This window comes from Dendrobates tinctorius, unplaced genomic scaffold (genome assembly GCF_039654945.1).
Source record: "Dendrobates tinctorius isolate UK_male_01 unplaced genomic scaffold, ASM3965494v1 ptg000030l, whole genome shotgun sequence".
Taxonomy (NCBI): Eukaryota; Metazoa; Chordata; class Amphibia; order Anura; family Dendrobatidae; genus Dendrobates; species Dendrobates tinctorius.
In genome coordinates this window covers 34,008,950-34,027,572 of record NW_027361698.1, presented here as the reverse complement: position 1 = coordinate 34,027,572, position 18,623 = coordinate 34,008,950, and the positions used below count along the sequence as shown (strand labels likewise).

The 18,623-nt window shown below is 46.3% G+C and overlaps 1 protein-coding gene across 2 annotated transcripts in view; it reads right to left on the bottom strand.

The window, feature by feature from the left end:
* The window catches only part of BLTP1 (bridge-like lipid transfer protein family member 1), a 451,393-nt gene that overhangs the window by 419,555 nt on the left and 13,215 nt on the right, over positions 1–18,623 (bottom strand). For both annotated transcript variants that reach the window (XM_073572011.1, XM_073572012.1), the window contains exons 2-3: positions 11,660–11,778; positions 9,234–9,350 (exon numbers count right to left, since the gene is read on the bottom strand). In XM_073572011.1, the coding sequence (XP_073428112.1) occupies positions 9,234–9,350; positions 11,660–11,753 (211 nt within the window). In that variant the 5' untranslated portion in view covers positions 11,754–11,778. The remainder of the gene's footprint in view (positions 1–9,233; positions 9,351–11,659; positions 11,779–18,623) is intronic.

The window sequence follows — 18,623 nt, the reverse complement described above, 5'->3', positions numbered from 1 at the left end:
CAAGCGTCGAAGATCATTCCTAGGTAGGAGATCCTCTGAGCTGGCACAAGGGATGATTTCTTTGCATTGCCAACCATCCTAAGCGGGCAAGAGTATTTGGCGTGATGTTGACCTTTTCCTCGCATGCCCGTATTGACGGGCCCTTGACCAAGAGGTCGTCCAGATTAGGCAAGACAACTATGCTTCGAGAATACAGTGTGGCCATGACAACTGCCATAAGCTTTGTGAACAATCTGGGAGCCGTGGCTAGCCAGAAGGGTAGCGCTACGAATTGAAAATATTGATCGCTGACGGTGAAGCGTAGAAACCTCTGATGAGGAGGAAAAACATGGATTTTTGTGAGTACTCACCGTAAAATCCTTTTCTCCGAGACGCTCATTGGGGGACACAGAGACTGTGGGGTGTGTGCTTCTGCCGTCTGGAGGCTGACACTAAGTATACAAAAAAAGAGTTAGCTCCTCCTCCGCCGCATACACCCTCGCCCCCAGACCGGGCGTAACTCAGTTTAGTGCATAAGCAGTAGGAGAACGCGCCTTAAACTCAGGCAAGAAATTATACGTCTGGAAAAGGGACCACCCTGATCCTTACATAAGGATTTGTATAACTTAAAATAAGCAAAAGCCAACTGGCTAGTAGGGTGGGTGCTGTGTCCCCCAATGAGCGTCTCGGAGAAAAGGATTTTACGGTGAGTACTCACAAAAATCCATGTTTCTCCTTCGTCTCATTGGGGGACACAGAGACTGTGGGACGTTCTAAAGCAGTCCCTGGGCGGGATCTTAGCTCACCCAATCCATGCTATTTTGCGCCCCTGATTAGAGGTGCGCAACTGCTGCCTGAAGAATCTTTCTTCCCAGGCTTGCATCCGAGGATGCCTGGGTATGTACGTTATAATGTTTGACAAACGTATGCAAACTGGACCAGGTAGCTGCTTTGCACACCTGTTCCGCTGAAGCTTGGTGTCGCAGTGCCCATGAGGCACCCACTGCTCGAGCCGAGTGTGCCTTGATCCCTGCCGGAACCGGCGTGCCACTGATTTCATAAGATTCTTGAATCGTCAGGCGAACCCATCTGGCCAAAGTCGCTTTGGACGCAGCAAGCCCCTTCCGTCTCCCTTCTGGGATCACGAATAGAGAGTCTGTCCGGCGGAAAGATGCTGTCCTTGTCACATACCTCCTAAGAGCTCTTACCAGATCCAGTGTGTGCAAAGCCTTTTCTACCCTGTGCACCGATGCCGGGCAAAACGAAGGTGAGACAATGTCTTCGTTGATATGGAATGCAGAGACAACCTTCGGCAAGAAGGGGGGAGCTGGCCTTAAAACTACCTTATCCTTATAAAAAGTCAAGAACGGCGGTTTACAAGATAAAGCCGCCAATTCCGAAACCCGCCTAATAGACGTAATAGCTACCAGAAAAACGACCTTTCTGGACAGGTAAGGTAAGGAGACTTCTTGTAAGGGTTCGAAGGGGGGCTCCTGAAGGGCCCTGAGCACCAAGTTCAGGTCCCATGATTCCGTCGGCGCCTTATAGGGGGGTACTAAATGTGCGACCCCCTGCATAAACGTCTTAACCTGCCAGACCGAAGCGACCTTTCGTTGAAAAAGGACCGACAGGGCAGAGATTTGCGTCCTGAGCGAACTCGGAGCCAGCCCTGCGTCCAGCCCTGCCTGCAAAAAAGCCAGTACGTTGGGGATTGAAAAAACCAGAGGAGCCACTCCGCGATCCCTACACCAACGGAAAAAAACTTCCCAAGTCCGATGATATACCTTCGCCGAGGAAGGTTTTCGGGCACTCACCATCGTGGCCACCACATCGCGCCTGAATCCTGCCTGTGTTAACAGCCAAGATTCAATGGCCACGCCGTCAAACACAGGGCCCCTAAGTTCGGATGGTAGATCGGCCCCTGGGACAGCAAGTCCGGTCGATCTGGTAGACGCCAGGGTACGTCCACCACTAGCTGAACCAGATCTGCATACCAGGCCCTCCGAGGCCAGTCTGGCGCTAGCAGAATTGCTGGAACCCTCTCTCTCTTTAACTTTCTGATGACCCTTGGAAGCAGAGGTAGCGGGGGGAACAAGTATGGGAGACGAAACTGGCTCCATGGAAGCACCAGAGCGTCTGCTGCGATTGCCTGCGGGTCGAGGGATCGAGCGACGAACCTTTGCACTTTGGCGTTCTCTCTGGATGCCATAAGGTCCACGTCTGGTGTCCCCCACCGTTGGCAGATCTGTTGAAAAACCTCGGGGTGCAGGGACCATTCCCCTGCCGCGACCCCCTGTCGGCTGAGAAAATCTGCCGCCCAGTTTTCGACTCCCGGAATGTGCACCGCTGAAATTACCACGTGGTTCTTTTCGGCCCAACGCAGTACCAGTCCAACCTCACGCATGGCTGTTTGGCTGCGCGTGCCCCCCTGATGGTTGACATATGCTACTGCTGTAGCATTGTCCGACTGAATGCGCACCGGCCGGTGTCTCAGGAAACACTGAAAATGTTGCAGGGCCAATCGTATTGCCCGTATCTCCAGAATGTTGATCGGGAGAATTATCTCCTGAATGGACCACCGCCCCTGGGCTGTGTGACTCTGGAAAACTGCTCCCCAACCTTGCAGGCTTGCATCGGTCGTCACCACCAACCACTGTTCCGGGGGAAAGGGTTTCCCCTGGACAAGAGACGAGTCGCGAGTCCACCATCGGAGTGATTGTCGGACCAGCGGAGACAAATTGCACCGATGACTGAGGGATAGCAGCCTTCTGTCCCATGCTGACAAGAGCGCATGCTGAAGCGGACGGAGATGGAACTGGGCAAACGGGATTGCCTCCATCGCCGCCACCATTCTGCCCAACACACTCATGCCGTACCGGATGGATCTGGAGCCTGGCTGTAGAAGGTTCCGTACCCCCTGTTTGATCTTTCGCGCTTTGTCCTGAGGGAGGATCACCAGCCCCCGGGAGGTGTTGAAAACCATGCCTAGGAATACGATTCTCTGGGCTGGAACCAAGGACGATTTGTTCCGATTGATCAACCAGCCTAGACGCGCCAGGGTATCCAGCGTGATACTGACATTCTCCTGGCACGCCTGAAAGGACGGCCCCTTTACCAAAAGGTCTTCCAGGTAAGGTAGTACCGTTATGCCCCGAGCATGCAGGATGGCCATAACCACCGCCATTATCTTCGTAAAGACTCTGGGAGCAGTGGCCAGACCGAAGGGCAGAGCAACAAATTGAAAATGTCACCCTCCGATCGCAAAACGCAGGAACCTCTGGTGTGGAGGAAAAATCGGAATGTGCAGATATGCATCCTGCACATCGATCGAGGCCAGGAACTCCCCTGGATCCATGGCTGCAATGACCGAACGGAGGGATTCCATCCGGAACCGCCTGACTCTGATGAATTTGTTCAGGATTTTTAGATCTAATACTGGCCTTACTGTCCCGTCCTTTTTGGGGACCGAAAACAGGTTGGAGTAAAAACCTTGTGTCTCTTCGCTTTTCGGTACTGGGACAATGACCCCGTTGCGCTGTAGCGTCATTATGGCCTGTAACAAACTCTCCGCCTGCGACTCTGTTCCGGAAAGCCGGGAACGGAAGAATCGCCGTGGCGGGAGTCCGAGAAACTCTATCTTGTACCCGGACGATATCAATTCTGCCACCCAAGCGTCGCGTGCCACTGCGACCCAAACGTGGCTGAACCTTAGTAGGCGTCCGCCCACTCTGTCGTCCGTAGGTACGAAGCGCCTCGAGTCATTTTGCTGGAGGCTTTTGGGATCTGGCCCCCCTTGTTCTGGGCAAACGGCCTCGGCCTCTACCCAGCGGATTGGCTCTGTAAGAGATTTGCCTTTCCCTAATCTGACCATCATTTGCGGAGGTGGATGCTCTGGCCGAAGTCCCCCTCCAGGGGTTACGAAAAGGCCGAAAACGCCTCTGTGTCTGCCTGAATGCTGGCCAAGTCCTCTGCTGCGGGAGGAAACTACTCCTCCCCCCTGTGGCTTCTGAGATAAGCTTATCAAGCTTCTCACCGAATAACCGATTGCCCTGAAAAGGCAATGAGGTCAAGGACTTTTTGGAGATAGAATCCGCTTTCCACAATCTCAGCCATAATGCTCGCCTAATGGCGATCGCATTTGCTGCTGCCACCGCAGAACACTCGGCCGCGTCCAGAGAGGCGCTGACGAGAAAGTCACTTGCCCCTAAGATCTGATTTGTCACCTCCAAGACCTCCGCAGGCAGGTCTCTGTTTTGGAGGGCATTCTGCAGAGCGTCCGCCCACGAAACCATGGCCTTAGCCACCCAAGTAGCCGCAAAGGAGGGGGCAAGGGCCGACCCCGCTGCCTCATACACCGAGCGGGCAAGCCCCTCTATAAGGCGATCAGTTGGGTCCTTGATAGAAGAACCGCTGGGTATCGACAATAGCGATCTTGACGCTAAACGTGATACCGGTGGGTCCACTACTGGCGACTCCACCCATCCCTTATGGAGTTCAGGAGGAAACGGATACTCAGCTTGCAGCGCTTTTTGCATTGCAAAACGCTTATCCGGGTGTTCCCTATGTTTCTGAACTAGCTCCTCGAACTCCGGATGCGTGGCAAACCTATGCGGTCGCCTGGTCTTTTTGAAGGAGACCTTGTGACCTGAGGCCGTGGACACATCGTCCTCGATCTCTAAAGTCTGGTTGACTGCCTCAATGAGGCTGTCCACCGAGTCTTGGTATCCCAGGCTTTCTGGATTCCAGGCCTCCTCCTCCTCCTCGCCCTCATCCTGCTCGCTTCCTGAGCTCGGCGACGGGGAACGAGATACCCTAATACCCGCCACCGAAGCCCCAGAGGGTCCGGCCGACGGGGAACGAGCTCTTTTGCTATGAGCTTGTCTGGTGCTGGAGCGGCCTCTAACGGTCGGAGGGTCCTGAGACGTGGACGAGCTGTCTTCCGCTGGCAGACCACCATCCTTGTCCCTGCCTGGGCCTTGGAGAGACTCAATTGCCTTTGTAAGGGACATCATAGAGTTTGATAAAGACACCGCCCATTCTGGAGGGTCCTGACCTCTGGGCTCTGCAACAATGGGGGGCTCCTGGGCTCGCTCCGACTCGCAGGCTTCACAAAATTTACCCGGCTGTACTTTAGGCAGCCTGACCCCACAGGAAACGCAAACAGCGTATAGGAAAGAGTGAGCTTTCCCTTTGCCAGACATATTGCAAGGTAGGGTAGGAGGAGGAGGATAACCCCTTCCTTGACTACTAGTGCGGCACTCGCAATGGGGATGCACTTACCCACCGGTAATGGCCCAACTTTGCGTCTCTTCCGTGCGGCGTTACCCGCCGGGGCACTCGCACTCCGGGAGATAGGGGGCGGCTTCCGGCCCCACTTCGGCGAGGAAATGCAAGGAGGGGGGCGGGAGGTCCCCGGTAACTGTGCGCGCCCGCCGCTCTCCGCCCCCGGAAGTTAGTGGGCGGGGCTTCCGGCTATCCCCGGAAGTCGTCGGGCGGGCGCGCGGACTCCGGACCTCCCCATACAGCGGGGACCGTGGCCGCCCGCGGGGCTCTGGCCGCACTCCACGTGCGGCGTTGGAGGGAGGGGGCGGGAGTTCCCCGGTCACTGTGCGCGCCCACCGCTCTCCGCCCCCGGAAGTTAGTGGGCGGGGCTTCCAGCCATCCCCGGAAGTCGGCGGGCGGGCGCGCGCTCACGGATCTCCCTATACAGCGGGGGCCACGGCCGCCCGCGGGGCTCCGGCCGCACTCCGCGTGCGGCGTTACCCGCCGGGGGCAGCGCCGGGTGAGAGACGGACTACCTGGTCCCGGCCTATCAACAAAAGGTGAGCCGGGCCGCCGAGGGGGCTCTACGGAGGTGCTTCTCAACCCCTCCCTGGGCAGGGAGGGGGAGGCTACTGTACCGCTCTCCGCTTCAATCCCTGGCTTACCTGCGCCTCCAACTCCACCCCTGGACTCACTACCTAGGGGTGGAAGGGGCATTTCCACGTTGCAGGAGAGAACAACGTGGAGGATCGCTCACACGTGCTCGCCCGTTGGGGACGATGGGGAAACCGCAATCCTCTTATCAGGATGCGTTGCCGCCTCTTTCAAAATAAAAAAGAAAAATGGTTGTCTGGGGAAAAGTCCCAGATGTGTCCCTCGGTGCGGGAGAGAAACACGTGGAGGGTTACTCACACGTGGTCGCCCGTTGATGATTTGGGGAGATCGGACCCTCTCTATAGGATCCGTCGCCCCTGTCTTATCTTCATAGAGGAAAAAAAAAAACAAAAACCTAGTCTGGAGCTCCAGACTGCGTGTGCCTCCATCAGACACTAAGCAAAAAACTGAGTTACGCCCGGTCTGGGGGCGAGGGTGTATTCGGCAGAGGAGGAGCTAACTCTTTTTTTGTATACTTAGTGTCAGCCTCCAGACGGCAGAAGCACACACCCCACAGTCTCTGTGTCCCCCAATGAGACGAAGGAGAAACAGGAATATGCAGATATGCGTCCTGGATGTCTATTGAGGCCAAGTATTCTCACTGCTCCATGGCCGATATGACTGAGCGGAGAGACTCCATCCGGAAATGTCTGATCCTGATGAATTTGTTCAGAAGCTTCAGGTCCAAAACAGGCCTGACAGACCCGTCCTTTTCGGGAACCGCAAAAAGGTTGGAATAGAACCCCTGAGCTCTTTCGTGTTCCGGCACTGGAACAATGACTCCGTTGTGCTGGAGCGATTTGATGGCTCCTAATAGAGCCCTTGCCTGGGTATCCCCCCTGGGAAGCCGGGAAGAAAAAACCGTCTTGGAGGATATGACAAATTCTATTCGGTAACCCGAGGCCACCGATTCCTTTCCCCATGCGTCGTGAGCGACATTGACCCAGACGTAGTGAAACCAGAGTAGGCGGCCGCCCACCTTGCCGGTGTCGTCTGGTAAAGGCCTCGAGTCATTTGGCCGACTGTCTTTGGGATCTGGATCCCCTCGATCTGGGCTGCTGAGTATGCATTCTCCCCAATGGGTTGGCTCTATATGAGACCTGCAGCTCCCTATCCTGGTTGGGGCGGCCTGAAGCGGCGGAATTGGCCGCTGTAGTCCACCCAGGGTTGCGAAAGGCCCGAAAACGTGCCTGAAAACGGATGACAAAAAAGCGTTTTGACCTTCTGTTGAGGGAGAAACCCGTTCTTTCCTCCTGTGGAGTCGGAGATAAGTTGATACAACTTCTCCCCAAATAGGTGGCCGCACTGATAAGTTAGGGAAGTCATGGACTTCTTAGAAGTAGGATCGGCTCACCATGTCCTTAACCATAGAGCTCTTCTGATAGAAATTGCATTAGCGACAGCAAGTGCCGAGCAATAGTCCGCATCCCAAAACGCATTGATTACATAGTCTCCGGCCATCGCCATCTGACCTGCGACCTCCGAAATCTCTGCAGGTAGATCCTGCTCCTGCGCGACCTTGTTTAATGTTTCTGACCATGATATCATAGCCTTGGCTACCCAAGTTGCTGCGAATGAGGGAGCGAGCGCTTTCCCTGAAGCCTCATATACTGAGCGAGATAAGCTCTCTATTAGGCGATCCGTGGGATCCTTAATTGAGGAAACACTAGGGACGGATAGCAGGGTCTTAGGGGCTAGGCGCGAAACCGGAGGATCCCCAACGGGGATTCCATCCATTTTTTACAGAGGTCCGGAGCAAATGGATACCTTGTTTCGAGTGCCTTTTGACCCGAGAAACGCATGTCTGGCCGTTCTCTGTGCCGCTGCACTATGTCCTCAAACTCCGGGTGAAGGCGAAGAAGAAATATAATGGTTACCAGTGTGATGTGTAAAGGCTGCTCTCCTGGTCTCCACTGCAGAGCTGTGTGTGATTATACCTGACACTTCTACAGGTGCCGGAGCGTCAGCTTCCATCTCTCTCAGCTCTACAACACCGCAGAGCTGAGAGAGAAGCAACAAATGTGTTTGGATGTAGACAAATTTAAATTCTCCTGTTCTGTGTTAGTTACTAGTCTCACACTAGTAACTCCCCTTCATGTAAAATAATCTCTGGAGGCAGAGTTTTCTTCCAGGCAGCGTCCTACCCAAAGCCTGGAAGAGGTCATTTATATAAAGTGATAAATGATGATTTCTCAGCAAGAAGGCATCTGATATGTGGCATACAGGTATTACTCTCCTCAGCATTGTATGCCCATATTAAAGGGAACCTGTCAGCAGAACTGTGCTAAGTAACCTTCACACAGTGTCAGGTTGGCACCGTTATACTGATTAAAATGATATCTTGGTTGATGAAATCCGTCTTGTGGTTGCTGTTTAATCTTTATTTTCAGTTTTAAGTTAATGATATGCTCGGGCCCCGGAGCGGACTGTGGGGGGTCTTCATGTTATGCTGTGCTTAGCTATTCATACTGATGGCTTATGACAGGTCTCCTATTTTACATAGAGATTATTATAAGTATTGAAAAAAAAAATCACATTCAGCAGGCAGGCACTTGTGCTGCAGCATGATTGCATATATAGAATTCTGTCTGCCTGCTGAACGTGATTTTTTTTTTTTCAATACACATAATAATCATTATGTAAAATAGGGGGCAGGTCAGTGAGGGATCAGTGACCTGTCATAAGCCATACAAATGCATATCTAATCAGAGCACCACATGAAGACCCCCCCCACAGGCCGCCCCGGAGCACGAGCATATCATTAACTCAAAGCTACAAATAAAGATTAAATAACAACCACAAGACGGATTTCATCAACCCAGGTATCATTATAATCAGTATAACGGTGACAACCTGCCAATGTCTGTAGGTTACTCAGAACAATCCTGCTGACAGGTTCCCTTTAATAGTTTAGATAGGTCAAATGTGGTGACAGATTCTCTCTAAAGCTGTTTCAAATCTGCAAAATGTGCTGTTTTGGAGCATTTTTAATTTACTTTTTAAATAGTGATATCGAAAACTGAAGAGGGAAAAAAACAAACAGAAAAAATCCATTTAACATAAAAACCTGATTAAACAATAGGTCATTTTCTGATGACACGTTCCCTCCCAACTTAAATGACCCACAAGAAGCACAGTAATTTGTGAACCATGACTTTACAAATGTTTCACATGATAAAGTGTTAAAATAGCACTGTGTGTCTATGCAAAATCAGCAATTTTGCATAACTTCCTTTTTATATATTACACACTAATCTTAGTGAGATAAAGCCATGAGACTTTTTATACATCTTAATCTTAGAAAATGTACAAATGTTTCACAAGACAAGAAAACTCACCAATATGAATGTATCCATCTTTGTACAGTCTATTTAATACCAGTGTTAATATCAGTCCTACATTGCGGGAATTGTAATAAGTTAGATAAATAATCCATCCACAGGATAAAATGGTAGCTGCAATCAAAAAAAAAAAATATTGCATTACAAACAGAAAAAAAAATGTTATTTCTGTATTTCCCAAATTGCACTAAAGCAGCCAGTAGTCACTTTCACAGTAAAAGTGGTTAAAATGGGGTAGTCCCAACTAGTAAAGTGGCACCAAATCGACACAAATCCTTAGAATGATGAGGACGTAGCTATAAATTAGCACTGTAGATTCTTTATTAACAGGGTCTGTAGGGTCCAGGTAAGACCATTGCTGGCAATAAATTAAGGCAAAGCCTAGTGATTTCCCATCACTTTATATGATGGAAATATCCCTTTAAATTAAAAAAACATTTATTATTGCATACTATCAGTAATGGATCAATCAATATTAACATGTGCAATGCTATTTTCATAGAGGGGTTAGGTACTCGAAGACATTTAAGAAAGTGAAATATTTAAGATCCATTTTTTTCCTAATGTTTCTTGCATTAGTTTACGAATAACAAATTAGCAAATGTACTGCCAAACACTGCTCTCACATATTTAGAGTAAGGCAGAAACATACAGAATGGGAACTGTTAAGATTCAGGGTGTACTAACTTTCTTTGAGGGTTAACTTGTCTTCTTTAAGAATTTTGCAAACGCTAACAAACATGAGTGATGTAAAGGGTATACACAGCCCTAAGGTAAACCGCTACCAGAAGCAGCTGTCTAACTGGGCGTCGTGCCAGAAAATCAACTTCTGGAAGAAACTGGAAATACATAACCACTAGTAGATTAGTACGGTAGAAGTCGGAATTGACAACCAGATCATCAAAATTGGGGAGGATTCAAAATGGAGAAAAGACCAAAAAATTCACAGCAGAGAAAAGCAAACAAAATTCACCTGTCAAATCCAGCCTGTGCAGATACAGAGTAATGTGTCTACGCAGTGTAGCCGGAGAGCGACCACACCAATATGCTGGCAATTTCGGGCACCCACAAACATTAGATAACAATCTGCCAGACAACCATCTATGGGGACATCCTCCTGTCGGAAGGTTGGCATTCAATAGCCCAATCCTTTTGTTTAGCACATGTATAAAGCCATTGCCATACAATTCTGTCAGTGCCTCTCATAGAGAACACGTTAACGCTAGGCTTGGTGTTGAGGAGCTGAGAGAGATAGCTGGCAGCTAAACGACAGGTCGTCAGATAGTTATTTAGACTCGCATGGCCATTTTATGTCCTGTACTTTTTCTCCACTTTTCAAAAGCTTCCTTCGGGAAAGATATGTTATCACATAAAGAAGTGCCACATACCACTCCAAACAACCGGTGCCTTAGCACCACCACACTCCAATGGTCTGCGCTAGGACAGGAAGTGATGACCGCCCATTCATCAATCTCCTGACCCAGCAATCAATCAGTGGCCCCATCTGTCAGGTAAGTCAAGTGACATGTCACTTCCAGTACAGAATAGACCACAAGAACAGAGAAGCGGTCGCTGGGGGGGAATTCAAATAGTGAGTAACACTCCTTTATATTATAATCAGCCTTTCCTTTTGACATCTTTTAAAAATTTAGGAGCAGCAAATTACAGCTACAGGACTGTATTCTCAATAAGCAAAAGAGTACGAAAATGTTGTTCTATCTAACTAAAGAAGTTCTAAAATATATATATATATATATATATATATTTTTTTTTTTTTTTATGAGTACTGACCACAGCTGAAATTTGCTATTCTCATCTATAGCAGAATATTAAGCCAAAAGATGCACAAAAAGGGAATCTCTCATTCAACTCATGATGCCCAAAAAAAGGGAACATGAATCAAACCTTGGTATGGTAAGTTTTGCTCATGATGCCCAAAAAAAGGAAACATGAATCAAACCTTGGTATGGTATGTTTTACTGTGAAACACTCTGGCGTTTCAGAAAATATATACTTTAAAGATCAAGTTGGGGACCATAAGGAAAGGTCACATTGGTCTGGCATCACCTCCTTGATGACTGACAACTCTCTCCTGATGTACACACATAACAGACACCTGTCAGTCAACCAAGGAAGGAGCGAGTCAATGTCCGAGTCACACTACTCTCATTCCTTCTTTAACCTATGTTTTTTCTCTAAAATGCCAGTATGTGTCAGTGAAAAACGTATTTGCTACAATCGTGCATCCAGGCTCCGATTCATGCTACCCAAGGTTTGGGCAGAAAGAATCGTCTGACAGATTCCCTTTAAAGGGTCTTGGGAATAAAACGGAAACCATTAAATTTGCCAATCAAGTTATCCATTATGTGACTTTCATAAAGGAGACAGACCGGAGAATAAGATCTTTATATACTGGAACTTACCAACAAGCAGCCATACCACATTGGAATTGTGTTCAGTAAGATATCCTTCAAGTTCAGTAATAGTTGGAACAAAACTTTCATTAGCCGTGTCCATTGTGAGCGGCCTTTTCACTCACTGCCTGGAAAAAGAGAATACACTTAGCCACCAAAACGGACATCACTTTCCATCATTTGTATCTGCCAAATAAACCCCTGTACAACAACATCAGCAACACAGGAGATCCCCAGTACTGCAGACGTCTGAAATCTTCCGCTGGTCTCCCACCATAAACTATACGAATATACCGTCACTAGCACTATTGTTTCCCCGGTGCTGACATTACCAATATTAAAAATAATACAAAAATAAACAAAGTGGATACGAAAAATTAAATATTGTGCTTGATAAAATATATTAATTTCTGAGGCAGTGAGGGTACAGTCTGTACAAAAAATATCCATTTATCCCTCTTAAGGCAAGTATTTGCAAACCACATTTTTAACATTTCTGTGCAGGCTTACGCTTGAAATGCCACACTCCCGTCATATACGACCTATGAGTCACGGACGGCACGCTTGTTCTCTATGTAACAAAATATATGATTGGAACAGGCGCACAATTCACATTTCATTATTATAATCACAAAAAGGCCTGACTCACAATTTACATTTTTAAGCGAAAAAAACTGGGAATGAATCCAAAAAAGACATTCTGTCGGTGACATTTCTTATCCCTTTAAGCACCAATATTGACCTTGGTTAAAAAATGGGCTTCCAATATATCATGCCTCAACATGTTCCCTGTGTGCAATTATTGCTAAAGGCTATGCACACCCTTCTTACATGACGGCGGTTATCCAATGTTCGAGCTGTAATTTCCTTGGCTCACCCTTTTTGGGCTACACATTTTTCGATGTAGCTTTCCACGGGCAGGTTGTGAAGCAGTAAGGTGAGAGTCCTGCTCTGCCCCCATCTTTTTTGAGCCCTGCTGGCATGTAGCAAGGTGGACTACAAGAGTTATGCTATGAAGAATAGGAGGACAGCGGAGCATATATAATAGCAAGAATTTCATTAGTATCATAATAGTGACATCATATCAAAAAGTAGTACAACATGAGTAAAAAAATTACATAATAATCAATACACTGAGGAAAAGGGGAAAATGAGGGTAGGTATCTCACAGCTCAGTGTCAGCACAAGAAATATACATATAAAGGCACATATAAACCCCCAATAAAATGAGTAGTATGTAAATGTCCCTAAAGAAAAATAGGACATGTATGCAGTATCACAGAATGGGGGTAAAATGGCCTCGGTGCTGAAGCCAACACTGTGCTCAGAATAAGTACCATAGAAAAAAGACCCCCAAAGCATCGGTGTGCCATACCCATAAGATAATTGCAACAGGTCCCGGCAGTTGGCCGCCCAACACAGTTAAATGTGACCCATAAGGGAATGATTATGGTGCAGGACGGCGCTTACCTATAAGGATCAGGTATGGGACACCAGGATGGATCGGTAGAACTTGTCACCAGGAAAAAAAACAATATCAACATGAAGATATGGGGTTAGTTTGCAGGCTAACAGCGTTACTAACCTGCCTGGCACCCATACTTAGTCAACCGCTTGGGGGAAGAAAAAAAGAACTTTTTTTTACACCCGACAGCAACTCGATCTCAGTCACGGGGGCGGCGCTGTCACTGCTCTGACATGTGTGTGTGTATATGTACATACATATACACACACACACACACACACACACACACAGAGCAGCTGTAACCACACCCCCGGCCCTGACTGACACTCGCTCTGTATCGGGGCCGGCTGTCAGTTAGGGTCGGGGTGCACAGTTACAGCTGCTGCTCTGAATACTCAGAGGTGACTGAATCAGCGTCGGCCCGCCCTTCCTGCAGATTAACAGCATCTTCCTAGTGACATATTCCCTTTAAAGTATTTGGGACCTAATGACTTAAGTCCAAGTGGGTGTTTTAAGAGTTTTCACTGAGGGCATGTATTGCAAGATAAGACAAATGATCTAAATAGAAGCATGTGCGGAGTATTTCTTTTAGCTTACACAGCAGAGGAGAAAAATTTAAAAATGGAATATGCGACACGGTCATGGCCGAATGTGTTGGCACCCTTGAAATTGTTCTAGAAAATAAAATATTTCTCCCAGAAAATTATTGCAATTACACGTTTTGTTATACACATTTACGTCCTTTGGGTGTATTGGTACATCACAAAAAAAAGAGAATGAAAGGCAAATTGGACATTATTTCACACAACCCCCAAAATGAGCCAGACAAATTGTTGGCACCCTCAATTAAATATTTGGTCGCACACTCTTTGGAATAAGTAACTGCAATCAATCGCTTCCTATAACCATCAACAAGTTTCTTACACCGTCTCAACTGGAATTTTGGACCGCTCTTCTCTTGTAAACTGCTCCAGGTCTCTTATATTTGAAGGAGTCTTCTCCTAACAGCATTTTTAAGATCTCTCCACAGGTGTTAAATGGGATTTCGATCTGGACTCATTGCTGGCCACTTCAGGATTCTCCAGCTCTTTTTTTCCAACTATTGCTGGGTCCTTTTTGAAGTACGTTTTAGGTCACTGTCCTGCGGGAAGACCCATAAGTTAGGAGGCAAACCTAGCTTTATGATACTGGGCACTACAATGAGAATTGGCAATCTTAAAATTTCATGATGCTTTGCACACAGTCAAAGCACCAGGGCCAGAGGCAACAAAATAACCCCGAAACATCTTTGAACCTCCAACATATTTGACATTAGGTATGGTGTACTTTTTTTTGTAGGCCTTATTCCGTTTTCAGTAAACAGAAGAATGATGATGTGTAGAATAAACAGTAAAATTATGTACTTTACCAAACAGCACTATCTTGGTCTCATTGGTCACCAAGATAATTTACCAGAAGGAACCCTGAGACTGCAGGACAGCTTGAATTTCTTTATGACTTGATTGGGGCTGCTTATACACCATCCGGACTATCATGTGTGGCAACCTTTCAACAATTTTTCTCTCCTGTTCACGTCCAGGGAGATTAGCTAGTGCCATAGGTTCTGAACTTCTTGATTATATTCAAAACCATGGACAAAGGAACACCAAGATCTCTGGAGATAGACTTGTAACTTTGAGATTGCTGATATTTTTCAACAATTTTGGTTCTCAAGTGCTCAGACAGTTCTCTTCTTTTTTTTTCTTTCCATGCTTAGTGTGGAACACATAGACACACAATGCAAAGATTGAGTCAACTGTCCCATTATTATCTGGTGTCAGGTGTAATTTTCATATTATCATTATTTGCCGCAGGTGAGTTTAGAAAAGCATCACATGCTTGAAACATAGTTGTTTACCCACAATTTTGGAAAGGCGCCAATATCTTTGTCATGCCCATTTTTGGGTTTTGTGTGAAATGATTTGTCTTTTTCCATGTCATCCCACAAAGGAAATAAACATGCGTATATCAAAACGTGTAATTGCAATAATTTTCTGGTAGAGATACTTCATTTTCTGGAACAATTTCAAGGGTGCCAACACTTTCGGCCATAACTGTATATCAGCCTATGTAACATAAAAGGGGTTATCCAGTAGATTATTTTTTTACATGGGCTATGGACGAACAAGCAGTAACTACCTGGATGATCTCTGCAGTCTCAGCTAGCGATCTGCTGCTTCAGTTCATCACTCAACAGACCAGCTCTTCGTCTTCCAGTCTATTCTGTCAACAGGGCATCACTGCAGACATTGTGCCGATTAACATCTGGCTCCCCGCAGTTAAGCACCAGGGAGTCGACTTTCAATCAGCACAACATTGGCAAAGACACCCCGTCAACAGGGCGGAGTGAAACAGAAGATGCTGCTCTGTCGACGTGACATCAACAGAAATTGCAGAATGGCCGGCAGGAGAGATCCGTGACCACTCTGAGCCATCAGATACCTACACTGATCAGTAATTAGTAACTACCCGCCTATACGTTCTTAGCCCCATGTGTAAATATAATAAAAGGCTGAGATAACCCCTTTTAGGTTACAATTTATGTCTGAAAGGAAGACTAGGCAACCTGGCAGAAGCTAAAACCTGTAATCAGATGATACTAGAGACTCCAAACTACTTGTCAATGACCTTTATATCTAAAATCATAGAGGAACACGAGATGCTTTCTAAACTAAACAATCAACAAGCATATAAATTTTGAAGCTTGGTATGCATATTACTTTAGTCTTATATTGAATATCCGAGATAATATTTCTGCTTATTAGTCTTGGAGTGTGAGCCTTTTACATCTATATGGCCAGCTAATCTCCAGACGTCCAAAGAAATATTACCACCACCACCCATCACACTACTTTGGAGTAGTATTTGTCACTATATATCTGACTGCTGATTGTTTAGTTATCCTGTGATCCAGGCACACACATGACAATTGTCCTGATCATATGCGTGGTACCTTGGTGGCATAGTATCTCTGTACACATCTCCACTTTTTTAATTTAGTAACATAGTTAGTAAGGCCGAAAAAAGACAGTCCATCCAGTTCAGCCTATAAAATTCTGTCAGAATAAATCCCCAGATCTACGTCCTTCTAAAGAACCTAACAATAACTGTAAGATACAATATTGTTAAGCTCCAGGAAGACATCCAGGCCTCTCTTGAACCCTTCGACTGAGTTCGCCATCACCAGCTCCTCAGGCAGGGAATTCCAGATTCTCACTGCCCTAACAGTAAAGAGTCCTCTTCTATGTTGGTGGAAAAACCTTTTTTCCTCCAGACGCAGAGAATGCCCCCTTGTGACCGTCACCTTCCTTGGTATAAACAGATCCTCGGAGATATTTGTATTGTCCCCTTATATACTTATACATGGTTATTAGATCGCCCCTCAGTCGTCTTTTTTCTATACTAAATAATCCTAATTTTGCTAATCTCTCTGGGTATTGTAGTTCCCCCATCCCCTTTATTAATTTTGTTGCCCTCCTTTGTACCCGCTCTAGTTCCATTATATCCTTCCTGAGCACCGGTGCCCAAAACTGTACACAGTACTCCATGTGAAGTCTAACCAGAGATTTGTACAGAGGCAGTATAATGTTCTCATCATGTGTAGCCAGACCTCTTTTAATGCACCCCATGATCCTGTTTGCCTTGGCAGCCGCTGCCTGGAACTGGCTGCTAAGTTTATCATTAACTAGGATCCCCAAGTCCTTCTCCATGTCAGATTTACCCAGTGGTTTACCGTTCAGTGTGTAATGGTGATATTGATTTCTTCTTCCCATGTGTATAACCTTACATTTATCATTGTTAAACTGCATCTGCCACCTTTTGGCCCAAGTTCCCAACTTATCCAGATCCATCTGTAGCAGAATACTATCTTCTCTTGTATTGACTGCTTTACATAGTTTTGTATCATCTGCAAATATCAATATTTTACTGTGCAAACCTTCTACCAGATCGTTAATAAATATGTTGAAGAGAATAGGTCCCAACACCGACCCCTGCGGTACCCCACTGGTCACAGCGACCCAGTTAGAGAATATATCATTTATAACCACCCTCTGCTTTCTATCACTAAGCCAGTTACTTACCCATTTACACACATTTTCCCCCAGACCCAGCACTCTCATTTTGTGTACCAACCTCTTGTGTGGCACGGTATCAAACGCTTTGGAAAAATCAAGATATACCACATCCAATGACTCACCTTGGTCCAGTCTATAGCTTACCTCTTCATAAAAACTGATTAGATTGGTTTGACAGGAGTGATTCCTCATAAAACCATGCTGATATGGCGTTACACAGTTATTCTCATTGAGATAATCCAGAATAACATCCCTCAGAAACCCTTCAAATATTTTACCAACAATAGAGGTTAGACTTACTGGCCTATAATTTCCAGGTTCACTTTTAGAGCCCTTTTTGAATATTGGTACCACATTTGCTATGCGCCATCCGGACCCGGAGATTTATCTATTTTAATCTTATTTAGCCGGTTTTGCTCCTCTTCTTGGGTTAGAGTGGTGACCCTTATTATAGCGTTTTCTTTGTCTCTGTTTCTTTGTTTTTATTCTTTTTCTTACTTAATAAAAGTAAATTCGATTTGAACTTTGAACTTTGCACTTCTTTTTCCTTGCAGGTGTTTTTATGAGAACATGGTTGGCCATGAATGAAATAATCATTTAATTGCTGGACTCAACAGAAAACATTTTGTATTCCTCTGTGATGTTCCTTCTTTTTTTCTTGTAGGTGCTTGTATTTATTAGAAATGTCCTTCACTCCCTGGCCACATATAGGAGTGTGGCATGTTCTCATGAAGAAAGTGACAGTATTTATTCCCCAGAAATAGTCTAAAATAACGTCACATAGCAAAAGTAGGACCTGGGGATTTTCATGTTGTGCAATGTTCAGCAAGTCTGCTGAATACAACTTATTTTGTGAGACGAAATCACATGTTTACAGATTAGGTTGAGCAAATAGTTGATTTAAGTGAACCAGACACTTGTTGCAAGCAACCTGTTGTTGTAGCCAGGTATATGTTACATAAGTTACTCTGAAAAGCCAGCCTGGACTATAGGTCTCAGATGAGCAGTCTGAGGCCGGTCGCCAGTAGCTTTTTCCTGCCTTGCTGCACTAGACTGACACGTCTCTTGCTACATGTGTGTATAAGGTGAGGCTTGTCAGTCTAGGAGAACGGGGCAGGATAAAGCTGCTGGCGACTTGCCTCAGACTAGTCACCCAAGAAGAATTGTATCCAGCCAGTATTTCAAAGTATTTCTTCTCCAAAATGCTGCAGTGTTTGAGTGTAAAACATTCTGTACATGGCTGCAATAATATAGCAATTGTTTGATTTATGCAGCCTGTGATTCGTGCAGCATGAACCAGACGACAGGTTCTAATTAAAGGATTGCTCCACTATCCTGTTATTGTTGACCTATCCTCGGGTACTGCAGATCCGCCACTTTTTGAGTGAATAAT